At 35.4% G+C, this 19,687-nt stretch overlaps 1 protein-coding gene across 1 annotated transcript in view; it reads left to right on the forward strand.

Moving 5' to 3' along the window:
- MYO3A (myosin IIIA) overlaps positions 1–19,687 on the forward strand; it is a 168,731-nt gene that overhangs the window by 54,099 nt on the left and 94,945 nt on the right. The window contains exons 11-17 of the mRNA XM_063453143.1: positions 4,929–5,045; positions 6,748–6,852; positions 6,937–7,020; positions 8,832–9,034; positions 11,581–11,679; positions 11,781–11,895; positions 15,019–15,145. Coding sequence (XP_063309213.1) covers positions 4,929–5,045; positions 6,748–6,852; positions 6,937–7,020; positions 8,832–9,034; positions 11,581–11,679; positions 11,781–11,895; positions 15,019–15,145 — 850 coding nt within the window. The remainder of the gene's footprint in view (positions 1–4,928; positions 5,046–6,747; positions 6,853–6,936; positions 7,021–8,831; positions 9,035–11,580; positions 11,680–11,780; positions 11,896–15,018; positions 15,146–19,687) is intronic.

Raw genomic sequence — 19,687 nt, forward strand, 5'->3', positions numbered from 1 at the left:
ATTCGACCTACGTTGAACCATGCTACATAATCACTGTGGTTCAGTACATTCGGCTTACGTTCTGCCATGCTACATTTTCGATTTGGGTCAGTTCATCCGGTCTATGTTTGGCCACGCTTTCATTTTTAAGCCTTATTCAGCCACTCTACCTGTCATTATGCATTTAAATATAATTTATTATTATTAATGCAAAACCATCAGTATATCTCACTACCTCACTCCTTATGACAACCACATGCTGTCTGGCTGCTAGGGTACTAGTTCGCCCCAGATAGTATTTTGGTCAGTAGTGCCATTTGATAACTGTCCCCCTTGATCCCCACCCACCTCTCTCTGTCACACTCTCAATAGGTCCTCTTTTTCAGGCCTACCCGTTTATCAGTTTCGATACACCACAATCAACTTGATCTTACTGGCATAGCTCAAACCTTATTGTATGCCTATGGCCTTTGTCCTCGACTACAAATATATATACATTTATATCAGTTTTAATCCACATAATAAAAATGTGTCTTGAACAGTTTCAACCACAATGTAATTTATCACGGCTTGACAAAGAGCCGTGAGATCAAAATTTTGCCACAATATTTCATGGCACAATGAAAGTTTCAAAATCTCTTCTAGTATTATGTAGTGAATGATTTAATATTGTGGCTTAGAGAATATGCCTTTTGGTGGCATTCTAGAAGCTATATAGAGCATTCCACTTCCAACATTGCAAACTATATTTCCTTATGGTAGTTCTCACAGTGGGGCCATATACTAATCAGTCTTCATTTATCATAAGTTACATTTCTTCTGGTGTTTTAATGTTTATCTCATTAGCGTAATTTTCAATACTTTACCTATGCAGATGGTCTATCACAAACCAAAAATGGGTGTTTGCCCACCTACCCCATTATTAATCCTTGTCTATGTGAATGAAAAAAGAATAGGAAGGCCATTTCAGGAAATAGAAACAACAGTATTAAAAAGCACAAATAGAATCCAGTAGAAATTATGTTTTTAGAAAATATATAAATCCTATACTTTACATTTGTTCTATATACCTGTGAAGCTATGAACCCCCTTACCCCTCTTTTGGTACACATCAAAATAGTTTCTCTGGATTTGACTTTAGTAAATATCTGAATAGCAAATCTGGTGATAACCGGGTGGTAATCTTGTTATTTGAATTGAATTTTGCTAATTCAGAGTTCTTTCTAACTTCAGTGAAGAATCGTGCAAAAATTATGTAAATAAACTTTGAAGCATCATTGGCGTAGAATAGTACATACCGCCCAACATGTGTTAGAGCAGGATTTTTAACTGCCTTACTTTTTTGGTTAGTGGATTTATTTTGTTTTGCCACTAAATGAAGATTGTATATTAAACTTTGAGAAAAAAAACAATCCTAGAATCGTATATTTACTTAATGGAACACGATAGCGTTACGAATGCAAAACTGCATTCTTAATTCTGTCATGTTCCTCTGCCATAAGCTAAGGGTTTCCTCCTCCTCTGCGCACTCATTAGACCTTTTCCCATAGGAAAGCATTCACTTACTGCTTTCCTATGGGGATTTTGAAGATGCTGGACAAAGCGTGAGGACGTCCAATGTCGCTTCACGGAGTTAAACTCTGTGAAAAGCCAGGAATTGCCTCCAGACAGCCACTACAGGTAGTCTTAACCCTGCAATATAATAAACATTGTAGTTTTGCAGAAACTGCAGTGTTTTACACTGCAGGATTAAGGTGACAGGGACATTGTACCCAGATCATTTTAGTAAGATGAAGTGGCGTGGGTATTGTATAGTAGCTATTTTGGCTTTCTACTCCTGACGAGTCTCCCTTTTGCCTCTGGTAACCCATTTTGCTATCGTACCAGTCATATTAGTGAATAAAATAAACAGGATTAGTCATGAAGACATGTAATCAAAAATAGGGAACTCTCAGAACTTCCTTTTAACTGATTGCAATTTAGCGTTAATCCTTTGCAGAACAATGCACTCAATTAAACCTGCATCTTGGATATGAACATTTTTATTTATTTTGACTTTGAACCATTTTATCAAGAAAGTAATTCTTAAACTGTATCTAGCTCAACCTTTAATGCAGTTCTTCTTAACCTTTTTTGATAAGGACTCAAATTACATGTATGACAATAGCATGGAAATTCATTCTTCAATTGTAAAATTAAATCAGTGACCCATTTTTATCTGCATTGATATATATATATATATATATATATATATATATATATATATATATATATATATATATAACAAAATCAGTTCTGCAAAGCACATTCATTAGACTCTTTCCATTGATTGAAGGGGTCCCCACTACAATTATAAAGGAAGTTATGCTACACTAAATGACTTATTGTGTGTAGACTTCTGGAGTCTGATAATGTGTGGAAGCAATTTCTGTTGCAGACCCAGTTAAGGACCACTTCACTAAACCATGACGTCATACCCATCTGACTTGTTTTCTGCAATTTTCTTTTTGGCTTCTACATATTCACTAAACAAAGTATTGCATTAATTCATGGTGTGTCCAAGATGGAAATAAATGTCAATTATTTTTCCAATTTTTTTTTTTTTTTGGCTAAATATTTCTGAAGATTGGAACAAATTGGTTAACTGAATGAAAAAATTATGTAGAAAGTATGCAAATAAAATTTGAAGAAACATAAGTGTAGAATAATACATGCCTCCCCGCATGTGATAGAATAGGTTTTTTTTTTTAACTGCCCTACTTACTTAGTTTGAGGAATTATTTGTTTTGTCACTGAATAAATATTGTATTTTAAATTTTGAAAAACAAAAGATTCTAGAATCTAGATTGGTGCCAGAAGGACATGGAAAATAGGCCAATCAGTGTACTGCAAAATATATATTAAAAATATTATTTACATGGACACATTGTCCATGCCCTTCTCAAATTTTGGGAAAAAGTAACCAATAGAGGGTAAAACGTAGGAACAATAAAGAAAAAATCTATATTAATATATTGATTTATTTTAAGTTCATTAAATATATAATATATACATATATTCCTTTATTGCTCATTTCTCACTTGATCTGTGAATAAAACAGCCATCAATCATCTTTTTTCCCCTCAATCATCTCTGATTTTGGCATCACCAGCTGAATTCAAAATAACAAATCAAATTGGACATGTTCAGCCATGTTTTAGTAGATAAAATCTACTGCAAAGAGGAATTAGACACCTTAGACAAGGGTTGTCAGATTCCAGGCCCAGAGGTGTCGATGGACTGAAACTCCAAACATTTTTTGCAGGCAACGGATGGACAGAGAAGAGGTTACGCCCATCCCCATTTGGGAAGACGTACTTCATAACGTGTTTACCAAATAACCCAGGTGCTCCGAAACCAGAATAAATAATGATCCAGGCACTCCGGCATAACAAAAATAGCAGCTTTATTTGGGCAAAAGCAGCAACATTTCGACCATGAGCTTCTAAAAGAAACATTGCTGCTTCTGCCCCAATAAAGCTGCTATGTCTGTTATCCCGGAGTGCCTGAAACTTTATTTTATAACCCTTGTCTATAACACCCATCTTTGCAATAGAAAAAATGTAAGTTTGACAACTCTGCACTAGACAATATTGCTGTTAGCTTATTATTTCCACTTTGTAGAATGACCAAGTCTCTTCTCTGCTTCTTGCAATTATAACAATTATGAAAACGTTCTTCCATTCCATTCGTGGATAAACTATTATACCTGTAATACGACATTGCAAACACATATATTTAATTGTTATTTCTGATATTTCACATTATGCCCATTATGTACATGTCCACCGTAAATATGGTAACTGGGTTAATGTTTAACCCCTTAAGGACCAAACTTCTGGAATAAAAGGGAATCAGGACATGTCACACATGTTATGTGTCCTTCAGGGGCTAAAATCTCAGGCCACTACATCTATGTAAATATAGTTTGATAGACTGAATGTACAGATTGTTTCAGTAAGTTGCAAAACCCAACAGAAAAGTCTAATCTATATATTCAAAATCGAGAAATGTCATATTAGACAAAAATAACTTATTTAAATAAATTATAAATTCTATTTCAATATAGATATTGTTACAATTCCATAGAATATAATTTATTGTAAAAAGGGAAGTTTTTAATTTTAAAAATGTTGTGCAGGATAGCACAGATTTCAGTCAAATGGGGCAGTTGCATTGGCAAGAAAATCTGGAACAGTCTGAAACATTGACAATAAAAAAGGTTGCTGTATTTTTTTTGAAAGTCCTTGGAGTGCCGTTTGTTGTGTATATATATATTACATATAAATATATGTAATGTAAAAGAAAAAAATATTCTTAAATAGTAAAATATTTTTTTTAAATAGTAAAGCTATGACATGATTTTAAAAAAATGGCACGATCATGACTGGCAGGGGAATCTTATCCCTCACATCTCCCACCCGATTTTTGGTGGCGGGGAGAGAGAATTAATTGTTCTATAAACCTGCTTTCTACACCAGTGGCCATTTGTATGGTTAGGTCAGGGATTTTCCTTTTTGGATTCAGTGTATCAAAACATTTTATTAAAACCAATAGGAAAGTCCAGTCTATTGCACTGCAAAAAAACTAAACAAAAAAAACAACAACCCTTATCCTTTAATTCTTTCTGACCATCACCTCCAAATGCCCTCTGTTGTTCCTTGTCTCAACTTTACATCCTCAATTTCCTATCTGAAGCAGACACTGAGGGCATTTATAATTCCAAATCGAATGCACGAAGCCTTAAGGATGTTATTAACACATTATAGGCCACTATAGGCTATTATAGCCTGACTTGTCATTGTACCTTTAAGAGTTTAACAGACACTTAATGAATGTAATGTGTCCTTATCATTAAAATTGTATTTTGTATTTGTTTCTCTGCTTCCAATACATTTGTTTTGTTTTAGAATACTGTGACAGATCAGCTGCAAAAACGATACAACAGAGATCAGATATACACGTATGTGGGGGACATCCTTATTGCTGTTAATCCATTCAGAGACTTAGATCTGTACTCCTCACAGGTTTGGATGATTTATATTTAACATACAGTTGCAGACATTAACTATCAAGGTTTGAAGTGACGCTGAACATTTTCAACTTTTTGTTTCCTTAAACTGTTTTGTCATAGAAATGTGTTGAATTTAATATGCATTGCAAATCAAAGGAAACGTCCAAGTCTTTTAATGCTAATTTTCAAACTGTAACAAAAAAATTCATATAAGTACTCCATTTTATTACTCTGCATCTTTGCAGAGAAACTGCAAATTATATCCCCTTCCCTTCATACATACTCTTTTGAGTACCTTTTGTATGTCAAATATTATGGATGCATTTCAGGAGCAAAGGAGAGGGAATACTGTGTACAGAACAGGGATTTGTGTTGTAATGCTGCCCTGTATTCACCAAATTGTTGTGTATCTATATCTTACTGAATGCAGGAGTTATGCCTACATAAAGACATTACTCTTACATCTTCTGTAGACATTTTTAGGAAGCTACATACCCAAAAATACCATAAGGTTTTTTGCATGTACATATTAAAAGGCCGTTTTTATTAAAGTAATTTTGACATAAATATTTTACACCCTCTCTGTAATTTTTAAGAATAATGGTTACAATTTGGTCTATTAATATGTCTGCCTCTTCAAAGTATTTACATGAAATATGAATAAACAAATGAAAATTTAAAAAAGTAAAAATGTAACCATTTACATATTTAGGTATCACAAAATTATTATTTTTTTTCAATATTCACATCTGATCTCCGTAATCTTTATATGTCATTGCTATTTTATCCTTTGGTTAATCACTGGATATATACCTCATGTTTCAAATAAATTTTATATGATTTGTTGAGAAAAAAAGGTAGTGAATGCGGTTAACTCTTTCTCTTATATCCCTATATTTTATGCATAAGACCGTAATTTTGGGGGGGAAACTGCCCTTCCAAAAATACCCAAAATATGATTTTAAAACTACGATAGCTAACAACATGTTTTTTTGTTTCTAATTTCGTGTGCAATCAATGAACCTTTAACCCCTTAAGGACCAAACTTCTGGAATAAAAGGGAATCATGACATGTCACACATGTCATGTGTCCTTAAGGGGTTAAAATCACTGTTATGGAATTTTGTAAAAAAAAATTCTACATGCAAGGTTTAAGTAGATATGTTTGATTTTCTAATTTTCTTCATTTTCATATGAACTATAAATCAAGCGAACAGTGATTTGGGGGGACGGGGCAATATAGGTTCGTCAAAGACCAATCGATTGTGTGTATTGCTAGTTACCAACATGTTTGGACTATGACTGTCTATTGACTTCCAGTCTTGAGTTAAATGAGTTGTTGAGACAATGCTGTCAAGAGTTTATGGGCACATTTTTAAAAAGCGGGGTACTGCCTTAGACCACCGAATTTTATCAAGGATATTTTTACTTTAGTGAAAACCCCTGATAGTTTACAGTGTTTAAGAAAGAAAACAAATATTATCAGGTTTTTTCCCTAAAGAGTGAGAATTTAAGGTAAATTCAAAGTGAATTTTAAATTTAAAGCCAGAGTAGCCAAACCGAAAGCATGGGTGAATTTTTCCAGTTTGCCTATTTTAACTTTTAATTTTAAATTCACTTTGAATTCACCTTTAATTATCACTGTAGTGAATAATCCTGTAAATATACAATGCCTTCTTAGACAAACTGCCCAATTCTGTTTTTTTTTTCTCCAGTATTCCCATCTCTACATAGGAGCAAAGAGAACTGACAGCTCTCCGCACATTTTTGCTGTGGCTGATATTGCATATCAATCTATGGTTACATACAATTCTGATCAGGTAAAAGCATGACATGTATTTTGAATGTTTCTTCGGAAACTGGTGAACAAAAATCAATTCATGGAGTATCTGCTTTCATCTTAGTGCATAGTCATTTCTGGAGAAAGTGGAGCCGGCAAAACAGAGGGGGCTCATCTCTTGGTGCAACAGCTTACTGTCCTTGGAAAGGTAAAATTTTTACAAATAAATATATGCAAGAGTTAGACGCCATGGCTGTTTAAATAGATTTCCCAACTGTTCTTAAAATACAATGAATTACAACGTTGGTTTTAAATATCATTGAATCCGTTAACGATTGTTTAAAGTGAATTTCCAAAGAGGAACTGGAATACAGAATCATATGATAAAAAAAATCAACATAATCAAAGCTGAACACGTACTGGAAATTTGCTTAATAACACTAAGGGAATTTTCAATGCAAAACAGTTCTGTTTAAATTGGCCAAAACACATCATGTTTGTTTACTTGAGCTCTCTCGGAGACAGATGAAGTTTATTCATCTCTCAGTTGAAAGTGGAAAATAGTTAAATATATAAAATGACTATCGATGTATCTAGAGTATATTAAAGTTTGATGCTTTGTTAATATGTTTTCAATACACAAGTGTCCCGACATGTACCAGACAATGAATGGAGTGCTTTATGTATATGTATGAATAGAGACGCTTGTGTACACTGGGGACAAACTATTGTTAAATTGTATCCTCGCCTTGCGAGTGAAAAACTGAAGAATTGTATTTTCTCACAGGGTTGTTAGCTACAACCCTGTAGAGAACAACCGTAGGAGAAATGCAATTGCCAGGAACTAAAAGCAAATTTAAAGTTGACATAATATATAAGGTCAAATAGCTGAATTGGAAACATAGCTGACTTTTTTTCAGTTATTGTAGAATAAAATGGGAAATTCACATTGAACTCCTGCCAATTCACACTGTAGTGAATAGCTCTGTCAGTGTGATTCAATATACGTAGTAGGAGTCGGAGAGCTGGATTCTCTTAGCAGTGTAAGGATTTATTTTGTCAGAGATCTGCACTTTGATTGGCAGATCCTGGGGTTCACAGTATATATCAGATATACACCCTGATGCGTGTATGGGAATATAATGCCATCTGGTGATTCTGGAGACATCATAATAAACCACAGAACCTAAGCTTGCATATTACATATTATTTTTTTCAACTTATCGGTAGGCTTGGGACTAGGATTAGCGATAAGGTTAGAGATAGGGTTAACATGAATGTGGGATCTGTAAATGGAAGTGTAATAAAGTGTAATAAAAAGATATGTAAAAGATACAGCTAAGTGAAAATTTAAGGGCAAATGAAAAATACAAGCAGGTATTAACTCATAACTGTATATGCTCTCAGAGAGACTTCCCCGTCCAGACCAGTGCCATGCTATGAGACTCACATGGTCGAAACTGCAGTCCATAGATGTTTTTTCATGATTAATTCATTTGGATCATAGGCCTTGATTTTGTTCTGTTTTTTAAAAACATTGTCCGTTGCTAAGGGTGCAGCATGAAACCTGAAACGCAATGCCCATCTGTGTTCATTTACATATCAAGCTTGGAACTCTGATATGATTCCTCGAGTTTCTGTGCCCCCAAAAACTTCTCAAAGTCCAACTTGAGATATGCAGGAGATGCATAACAGTTATTTTTGTATCTAAAATAAAGAAGAGTGCAGCAGTCCACAGTTGAAAAAAAATGTGTCTTTGACATGAATATACCTGCGATAAATGCTAACATGGTTTTGAAAGACCCTACTGTATGTGATCAAAAGTGTAGAATTGTGTGCATGCGTGTGTGTGTGTTTATGTATACGTATGAATGAATATGTGCAGGTCACCTTTCAATGATGTGGAAGTTTGATTTGCTGGGACAGATGTTTTTTTTATTAAACTGCATAATTCTAATTAATTTATGTAAATAGGACTTGCTTAACTTAGTTTACAATATTGCTTTTATTTTCTTTAAGGCAAATAATAGAACACTGCAAGAGAAAATACTGCAGGTGAATAACCTGGTAGAAGCATTTGGAAATGCCTGCACAATTATCAATGAAAACTCCAGCCGCTTTGGAAAATACCTAGAAATGAACTTTACAAGCAAGGGGACGGTGGCGTCAGCCCAGATTTCTGAATATCTTCTTGAAAAATCCAGAGTTGTTCATCAGGCTTTGTACGTAGTTTTTTGCTTACCTGCACTCACGTGTCTTTATTCACTAAACATGCTTGCGGAGAGGTGACTAAGCAGTTGCAAATTGTATTCTAGAATAAAATATATATATATATATATATATATATATATATAAAAGTGGAAAAAAAGGTTGAAGAATTTGTCCAATCTGGATATTTTTGCCTAAAATTTAAAATTCCCTTTTCGTTTTTTCACAATTTTCTTTTCAGTGTATGATCTTAAATGTTTTGATCTAATCTGGGCATTTACAGAGCAGTACTGGTAATCATGAAACTTGATGCTTAAGATGTTTTTAATTGTTGACCTGAGCGAAGGCTACATGAATTTTGAAAAAGAAAAACGAACCAATGTCATGTCTATGAGAGGTCACAAGACTAGCATTAAAACTTTATGAACAATAATTTCATGGACAGCTGAACGAGCAGGTGATTGGAATTATCAGTTATAAAGTTACCTTAAGTTAACAGGCCCAAGTACAGAGTAAACACACTTTAACTAAATTATTTCAGGCATTATCTTTTCTTAAGGTATCCCTTATCCATTGGGATCTACAACTACCTTCCAAGGTATAGCAGCATTCCAAATTTTACCATAAGGCCCCTTCCTTCTGTGTGTGTCTGCGTGGCCCCTTGTCCTTGAAATTAAGCAGGAATACACAAAATATTTATAAATGTAGGTATTGCCCGCTGATTTTTGCATGGATGATCTCGGTGAGCTGAGGTCAAAAATGTATTCTGGTTGGGTGGGTGGTAGAAAACTTCTGTAATCGAAGATGCGTATTTCTCTATGACTGAACTACTAATCCTCGATTGCTGCTGGTGGAGCCGATGTTATTTTAATAACATTATTGTTTGGCCCTCTCTGTAAAATAAAAGAAAACACTCAGGTTATGCTAATTTTGAGAGAAACAACTGTTTTCTCATTTAAAAAAACAAACCTCCAGGTGGAAAATATAATTTGCTACCTTATATTTATATGAAGCGTCTTAACCCAGGTATAGATGCAACTGTTAACGTAGTGAGTGTCAGTTTGGCTTAGGGTTCCTGATCTCTGGTTAAAGGGGCAATGTAGTGTCAGGAACACAAGCATGTATTTCTGACACTGTAGTTCTAAAGTGGTCTGCCCCCTTACCTCAGGCTAGAAAGGTTACTTACCTTTTCCCAGCGCTGAGTGGGGCTCCTCGTGTCTGGACCAGCCCCCGATCCGCCTCCTTGGCTGACAAATGAGAATTGAAGATTTCAGCCAATCACAATACTTTCCTACAGGAAAAAAATGGATTGACTGAGATGGTCAATTCTGATGATCTCAGCCAAGGAGATGGGCTGGGGGGCAGAGCCAAACACCGCCCTGGCAAATTAGCATCTCCTCATAAAGATGCATTGAATCAATGCATCTCTATGGGAAAAGTTTAGCATCTCCAGTGGCCACTAGAGTTGTTCCAAGGCTGCAATGTAAGTACTGCCTTTTATCTAAAGTAAACTGTAGTTTTTCTGGTAACTAAAGTGCCCCTTTTATATTTTGGCCTAATAAAAAAAGCAAAAATATTCTGAGTAGTATTATTTTTTTGTAACTTTGAAAGACATACTTTTCTTCTCAAATAATTTTTATTGGAATTTTTTAAAATAGATTATACAACAAAATAGTCAGTTTTATAAAATGAAATAAAAAGATGGGAAAAATACATATCTGTTTACATAAACAAACAATTGAATTATACAATAATAATAACAACATTAATACAAACACTTTCACCTAAAATTGGCTTGTTTAAACTCCTTCCCAGTTTCTTAAACAAAGCAAAAAAAAATTATAATTTCACACATACTAATTTCAGCTACTGCATTATTACCCTGCTATTGGAAGACAGTCTGTGGAAATACAATAAAAACCTCTCTAGAAGAACAGGTACCAAACTTAAAACAGTGCTGTCACATATAAAATGTATCCATGCCCCAATTGCTAACTAAAAGTTAAGTATGGTACATGCAAATATATATATTTTTTAAGTCTTACTTTATTTATTTTGTTGTATTCCTTTTTGTCCTGGCAATAGCCAGAGCATACTATGCAAATTAATTTAACATGCCCTGTGCTGTACCCATATGTACTAAAACTGTATGGGACATTGGGATATTGCGCTGAATGTACAGGACGTGCCGCGATTTAATAATGTATTTTAATTATCTCCACTTCACGACTCATCTTATTAAGTGCTTCATTAGAGTTTTTTTGGGGTTGAGAAAATGAGGAATTTTCACTTGTAAACAAGTGATCGTTCTGTTTAATAATTAAAGGATTATTTGTAATATGTCACTCAATAGGTAGAATATACAAAATCGCTATATAGCAGTATTGATTGCTACATAAACATTGTATAGAAAACACAAGTATCTAAATAATCATGTAAACCTCATTGCTTGGCAGTCACTGCTATTTTACACTCACACTATACAGATCTGTGAACTAAAGGTGAAGTTTAAAGATGACAAAATAAATGTCTATTACTTTTTATGATTCATTTTTCGCAGGGGGGAAAAGAATTTTCACATATTCTACTATATTTATGCTGGATTGTCAGAAAAGAAAAAACTTGTACATTATAAATTGCCGGAAAACAAGCCTCCCAGGTAACGCAATAAATTATCCGCTAAATGTGGCACTAAACTATGGAGTGTTATTACGTTTTCATGGCAATCTAAATGCTAATCATTAATCTTTCAACTTTTAGGTATCTCCAAAATGAGCATATTAAAATAGAACAAGACTTCATGAATAATCCTTTCTATAAAACACAGTTTGATTTAATTGAACAATGTTTCAAGGTAATAGGTTTTACGCTGGAGGTAAGTGATATGATCACTTTTAATATAGTAGGAGACAATTTCCATAAGTATTTGGTGTGTGAATACTAATTATGCCATTGAAATTATAAATGGAGGTCTCAACCATCCTTATACTGTCAATTTTAAAGTGCATTGCCCACACACACAAGCACCATGTATGAAAGACGGCTCTGTTCATTTAATCAAAGTAGAATGTAATCTGCAAACTAGTTAGGGGTTGGAGTAAGGTCCAATTTTATTACATTCAAAATTATGTTTTGAGTCTTTCCTATGTGGACCGTACTCACTGATCCGTGAATTGTGTAATCAGAAAATTGAGCTGCATAACGAGTACTTCCAAGTTGGCTAGTTCGGAATTAATTTTTTAATTTTTTAAAGTTTCAGTTCAACACAGTTCACAGGGTTTATCCACTAACCAGTAAATTGTTGTAAATCGAAAATATTTGCAATGATAGCTGATCCCGGGAAAAAAGAACTTCCAATTCAACTATAAGCATAGCATAGCTAAATTATCCTACATTTTACAATTCAGTTTGCAGTTCATAACAATCTGATGTTTAGTGAATAAATCCCATCAGTAAAATCATTGATCAATAAAAAATATTTTTACATGAGCAATGCACATAATCAATTCCTCCATGAGCGTCTAGGGGTCATTTGAGACAGTGCACCTCTTAGTTTTGTAGATTGATTCAGGAGAACTGAAGTTCAGGAGATGAAGTGAGAAGATCTCTTATACTGTATAAACTCCTTGTAGTATGACAAGATGTTGCATTCAACTAATGTGAGTTTAGAAGGTTAATGTTTTTGTAACCATGCAGTATTTCAGTTCTAGAGATGTATACTAAGCTTTTATAGGGCATATTGTATTCCATCAAGCTTTATTTATTAAGCACCAATGTGGGAATGTTTATTAAAGTAATCTTGAAGGGCCAACAAGCATGAATAACCACAACTACCAGATTTTTTATTTTTTTTTACAATTCTCGTTGCAGAGACAATCAATTGTAGTATTATATTATATTTTGGTAACTTACATTTTTTTTTGGCATTTTAATCAAAAATTTTATGACTTCCCTAATTACCTAGAATATGATAGTGTAGTTTGGAGGAGAATATTGTGATTGATCAGGTATGTATTGAATGCCTTTGTTTATTGGCAATATTTTTAAATTATGCTGATGGGTTCCTGACATAATCCCATAATGATCTTACAATCACAATGTTGGCAAAGCATCATGGAAGATGTAGTCCAAAACATCTGGAGTGCCAAAGATTGCCCACCTCTGTTCTAGGCAAAGAGTGGGGCAATTATCAGAGCAACCAGTTGAACATTTCTTGTCACTGCTCCATATTCAGCCCTTTAACCAGTTTTCTTGGTATTTAGCACTTTACCCAGTTTTTCTTGCCTTCTAAATACCATAAATCATTTTTAAAATCTTGATACTCATATAGTTTGCATTTATGAGCTATCCCAAGCTACACAAAAATATCAACTGATTCATGATAAGTAAAATCAGGTGCTGAATAATTCTTAACATTCCTAAAAACTATAATTGGACCATATGAGTGAACCCAAGTTTCATATCACTTCCAACCCACGATTGTCTTGGCTCCCTTAGTAAGGAAATAATGCTTTACACACATCTTGTTATGTCAATTATTGGATGATGCTCACATATGGGATGTCCTGTTTCATCCTAGGGATATCCCATAATTTTAAAACAGTACATTTTCAGAATTTTCATTCTCATATAAACATATAGACTACTGCAATGCATGTCCATACCCTTACTCTTGAGGTTCCATCCCTTTCAGGTCCAAAGTTGATAACGTGTACATTTTACATCACTAATAATCACATACATGTGTGACACTGTGGATACATGTGTGACACTCATTGTTTCTTGTAGTAAAATTCATTGATTTAATTATTACATCATTGAAAACATATTTATAAAAAAATTTTGGTCCATTCATACACTATGACAGAAATCAGGATAGTGAAATTAAAAAGATGTTTAAAATGAATTACTGTAGAAAAGAAAGAGAAGGTGGAATAGATCCCACCTAATGGGGGCGCTAAACGTAAGAGATAAACAATATCCTGTGGGTGATCAGAGATAGTAAAGGGATAATACTAGAGCAATCTCTTAAAAAAGTGAAATTTATTATGCATCACAGTGCAATTAATGCATGTAAAAGAATAGTATAAAAACAAAATACATAACATCCAGTACAGAGCTGATAGCAATATACAGTCCCATTGTAAGACCTGGGAACAAATGCCCTGCATCAACCACTAGATAGACCAGTAACTCAGTAAAAGATAGACTAAACAGCCCCTGGTCGCGACTTCCAGGGCTGAAATATACTTGCAACTTGGTCAGTGGTGATGGTGTTGTGGTCTCTGGACATCGACTGGATGGTGAATAGAGCTCTATTCACCATCCAGTCGATGTCCAGAGACCACCATCCAGTCGATGTCCAGAGACCAAAAAAGAGCTCTATTCACCATCCAGTCGATGTCCAGAGACCACCATCCAGTCGATGTCCAGAGACCAAAACAGAGCTCTATTCACCATCCAGTCGATGTCCAGAGACCACCATCCAGTCGATGTCCAGAGACCACAACACCATCACCACTGACCAAGTTGCAAGTATATTTCAGCCCTGGAAGTCGCGACCAGGGGCTGTTTAGTCTATCTTTTACTGAGTTACTGGTCTATCTAGTGGTTGATGCAGGGCATTTGTTCCCAGGTCTTACAATAGGACTGTATATTGCTATCATCTCTGTACTGGATGTTATGTATTTTGTTTTTATACTATTCTTTTACATGGATTAATTGCACTGTGATGCATAATAAATTTCACTTTTTTAAGAGATTGCTCTAGTATTATCCCTTTACTATCTCTGATCACCCACAGGATATTGCTTATCTCTTACGTTTAGCGCCCCCATTTGGTGGGATCTATTCCACCTTCTCTTTCTTTTCTACTTTTGTTTTTATAGGCTTTCAGAGTGTGCCTTGAGGGCGGCAGCTTTTCGTTTAGGGTTATACCTTGTTTCTGGTTCTATTTCTATTTGTTTTTAAAATGAATTACTAATGATTTTTCTTCCAGGAGCTTGAGAGTGTCTACAGCGTACTGGCTGCCATTTTGAATGTGGGCAATATTGACTTTGCATCCGTGGCTTCAGAACATCAGATTGACAAAAGCCATATCTCCAACCCGGAAGTGCTTGAAAATTGTAAGATTTTTTTTTTTTTTGGTTGGTTGTTTTTTTTTGTTTGTTTTTTATCTTAAAAGGGAAAAATATGCTCATTAATCAAACTCTAAATATAGTACAATAAATGTGATACATAAAATGAAAGCCTATAAAATCAGAAGAAATTCAGCCAGAAATAGGCAGAGAGAGAATGAGAGCATGATAGACAGCTTTTAAGACATTATGTGACAGCATATTTCTCCATGCAGTCTGTCTTTCTTTTTTTGTAAATATTTGTTTATTAAGGTTAACTTTCATTAAAAAAAAAGACAAACATACCAAATCCACAACAGAGCATGCGGGACCCAAAAGGAAATCAACCAAATACTTCCCACCCCGAAATGGGCACAGGTGTTTGCTAAATAAAGAAGGAGAAACTCACCCTACATATAGACTAAAGAAAAAAAGAAAAATATGAAAAGAAAAGGAGATAAACCCCAACTTGTTTGGTCGTTCAAACTTGGACACCAGCCTTAGTCCTTACAGTCTCTGAATGAGTGCTTGGAAGTCAGCGGTTACCGTCATACTGATCCAGTATGTCCAAATTGTCATGTATGTTTGAGTATGGCCTAAAGTCCTAAATGTAGCACTTTGTAGCCATTCTGTATGACAGGTGTATCAAGCTGATACCACATGATGGGAATAAGGTGTCTAGCAGTTTTCAGGATTTGGATAGTCAGAAGTCACCACTGAGGTATGGTGGAGGAGGAATGACGCTGGCTGGAATAGTGGAGGTTGGTCAGTGAATCATTAGATTATATCATATATTTGCTTCCAAAATGGAACGATCCAGGGGCAATTATATAAAAAAAAAAGTGATAACAACTGCAGAGATTAAAGAAAAAGAAAACGCTCGACACGCGTTTCGGCGTGTTCAAAACTCCTTGTCAGGTGCCTGACGACGGCGTTTTGAACACGCCGAAACGCGCATTGGTAGCACTTTTTTATTTTTGTTACCACTATGGTTATTGATTTTTAGGTGTTTATTTATTTATTTATAACTTTAGTAGGGAGAGTTGGTTCAGGTAGACACTAGTGGTTAGACCACGGTGTCGAGGTAACTTAGGGTGAATTGAGAGATTTATTTAGTTTTATTCTATTTTATTTTTTATTTTTTTATTTTTTGTAATTTTTTTTGTGTGAGGCTTTTCATCTGCATTTAGACTTGATTACCCGGTCGCTTGTTCGCTGGGGACCCTGTGCCTCTTCTCTCTCCCTAACCTCGTTTACACTACCTTACTGTTAGTCAGACACTAGGGGAACTGGAACTTAGATGCTAGCTAGTACTCCAGACAATTGATCCCCTGGGCACCGTTTAGTAGATCTCCCTTTTTTCAAGTTATACTTTTTGTTTGCATATCCCTTTTTATCCTTAGATTGATTAAAGGTAGGGCCTCCCTTCCTCATTTTTTATACAGTGGAGCTCTCCTGATGTTGGTTTCCCCTTGTGGGACTCTACACATCACCTACTCCTATTACCTACATATTTTGGAGGGTTACCCCCTCATTGGAGCTCCCTATAAGGTGGTTACAGTGGTGCAGCTCATGAGCCCTTGACTTGTATCCGGACTCCTGACCTGCACTCTGTTTACTTTATTTCTCCATTTTGTATTTCATTCTTTATAATCATAATAGTTAGAAAAAAAATAATACTAAACAGTTAGATAACATAAGTATAAAAATGTAAATTCACGTAATACATTATGCATTTGCAATCATTTCTTTTTTAACATTGTACATTCATAGGACATCAGTTGGTTGCTGAAAAATATCCACAGGCAACATGTGACAATGTATGTGTTTACATTAACTAAATGTTTCTATAGCTCTGAGGGTATTCTGTATACATCAGCAAGTCTAATAAATAGAACATTCCACTAACCCAAGTAACTACGCAGGAGCTCAAGGGTTTCTTATGTATCAGCATAACTATTTATGACTCAACGACAGCAAGAGACAAAGATCTGACTGTTAGAATAATGTATAAAAAATAATGTAACTTTGCATATATCATCACATATTGTAAACAAATAAAATATCTAATTCAAAAATGTTTCTACTGACCTTGAAAAAAAAGGTAGATAATCAATTCAAAATATGTTTGTTTACATATGTAAAAGTTTGCATTAATTTGTGATATATTGTTGTAGCATATAGTAACGCCCTACTTTATAATTTTGTAGCGACTGTAATCCATTTAGGCCTCAAGTTAAAGGGACACTGTGGACACTTTAGCAACTTCATTGTTTGAAGTCATGATAGTGCCTGTAGTCCTACCCCTCTATGCCTCGTTGTATCCCCAAAACCCAATATTAAACTGACACTCATACCGTAACACACAGTGATATCACTCATCCATGCGGTGTGCCTTCACGGTCAGCCATAGAGAACCATTGTATTTAATGTTTCCCTGTGAAGGAATTGTAGGCGTATCACAGCCAGCTCTGCACATGGGCTTACATTCCCTAATGGTCCTCTCTGAAGAGCATTGGATTGTAGCATCATCTTGGAGACACGCCTCCAGGATGATGCAACCCAAGGTGGAGTTTCATTTTTATTTTTGTACAGATGGGAGGTTATAAACCATGACTGTAGTGTTAGGAATGCAGAGTAGTGGGATTCAAACATTTTAGTAACCAGTTCCGACTGTGTTTCCAACTCAACAGGGTCGTCCCAAGACATTGTGCTGCCTGGGACCAAGACTCCAACGCACACACGCACGCACACACACACACACACTCACATGCACACATGCACGCACACACCCTGGGGGGTAAGGGAATGCTATTAATGCAGTAAATGCATTAATCTTGTATATCATGCCAATGAGCAGTAAATGCGTAAACTTGGTATATCATGCTAATTAAGATTAAATGCATAAACTTGGCATATTATGCCAATGAAGCTATAAATACATAAACTAGGTATGTCATGCCAATGAGAAGTAAATGCATAAACTTGGCAAATCATGCCAATGAGCAGTAAATGCATAAATCCTGAATATCATGCCAATGAGCAGTACATTGTTAAACATTGTAAATCATGCCAATGAGCCACATGTGCCTTTAAAAAGTCTACTAGTGCCATGTGCCCCCAAACAATCTGCCAGTGCCATCTCTCTACCACCATCCTCACTGTGCCATCTATCTGCCCTTAGCTTCTCTCTGCCACCAGCCTCTCTGTGCCAGCTCTGCCCCCAGCCTCTCTGTGCCATGTCTCTGCCCTTAGCCTCTCTGTGCCATCTCTGTGCCCCCCTCGCCTCTGTGTTATGTCTCTGCACCCAGCCACTGTTTCATGTCTCTGCCACCAGCCTCTCTGTGCCATCTCTCTGCTCTGTGATTTGCCGGAAATCGCAAGATCTCTACTCCATAAGCCCGGCAGAGCTGCAGACAGGGAGCCTGTGAGAGACTACTTGGAGGGGCCTTGCACCCGGTGGCATACATGGTAAGCCATCGGGCTCCTCCTGGTGTCGGCCCTCGGTCACTTCAGTCAGCCATGTTAGCAACCGGTTCGGCAAACTTGTAAAATTTTAATAACATGTTCGTGCAAACCAGTGCAAACTGGCTGAATCCCATCACTGGGAATACAGACATATATCCATAATGCTACAGTGTTCCTTTAATATTTTTGGATAAGCTTTTCAACTTAATATTTACGTATAAACTTTTAAAATCATTTAATATTTTGAAAAATATTTTGATATTTTGATTTTTTTTATATATATGATATTTTTTACTATTTTAATATTTTGAAAGAAAAGTTTATTCAAAAACATTAAAGGGACACCATAGTCACCAAAACAACTTTAGCTTATGAAATCGTTTTTGTGTTTCACTGCTCAATTTTCTGCAACTTAGGAGTTAAATCACTTTATTTCTGTTTATGCAGCCTTAGTCACATCTCCTTTGGCTGTGACTGACACAGACTGAAAATGAAACTATTTTGTTTCCATGCAATCAGATGTTAACTTGCTTTAAAAGTTTGTATCTCCTGTTCTGTAAATTGAACTTTAATCACACAGGACGCCCTTTTAGACTCTAGCAAGCTATTAAGAGAGCAGGAGATACACAACATTTTGGTGACTATAGTGTCCCTTTAAATCAAGGCTATCTGTCTATCTATCTATTCCTATCTATCTATTGATCTGTCTGTCTATCTCTGTCTAAGGCAGGTAATGCATAATAGCAAACAAATATATCACCAGAAGATACAAATAGCGCAAAAAGTATTATAAAAAGTAAAATATAACAAATAATGTTACTTAGCTTCAAATGACGTATAGCAGCCTCCCTAGGTCGTTACCCAAAAAACGACCTATATCGTATATAGGAAACCACAGCAAAAAACAATTCAGGAGATAGCTGTGTAAATCTACAGAGAAAACATAAAGCAAAACATAGTGTGATATTGTTACAAATATAATGTAATGTGCGCAGTAATCAGTTGCACTCACTAAATCAAAGTAGGTATAAGCGTTCTTAGGGTACCTCCCCAGATATGATGGGGGTCAAAACAATCCTTCCG

The sequence above is a fragment of the Pelobates fuscus genome, chromosome 4, assembly GCF_036172605.1.
Source record: "Pelobates fuscus isolate aPelFus1 chromosome 4, aPelFus1.pri, whole genome shotgun sequence".
NCBI lineage: Eukaryota > Metazoa > Chordata > Amphibia > Anura > Pelobatidae > Pelobates > Pelobates fuscus.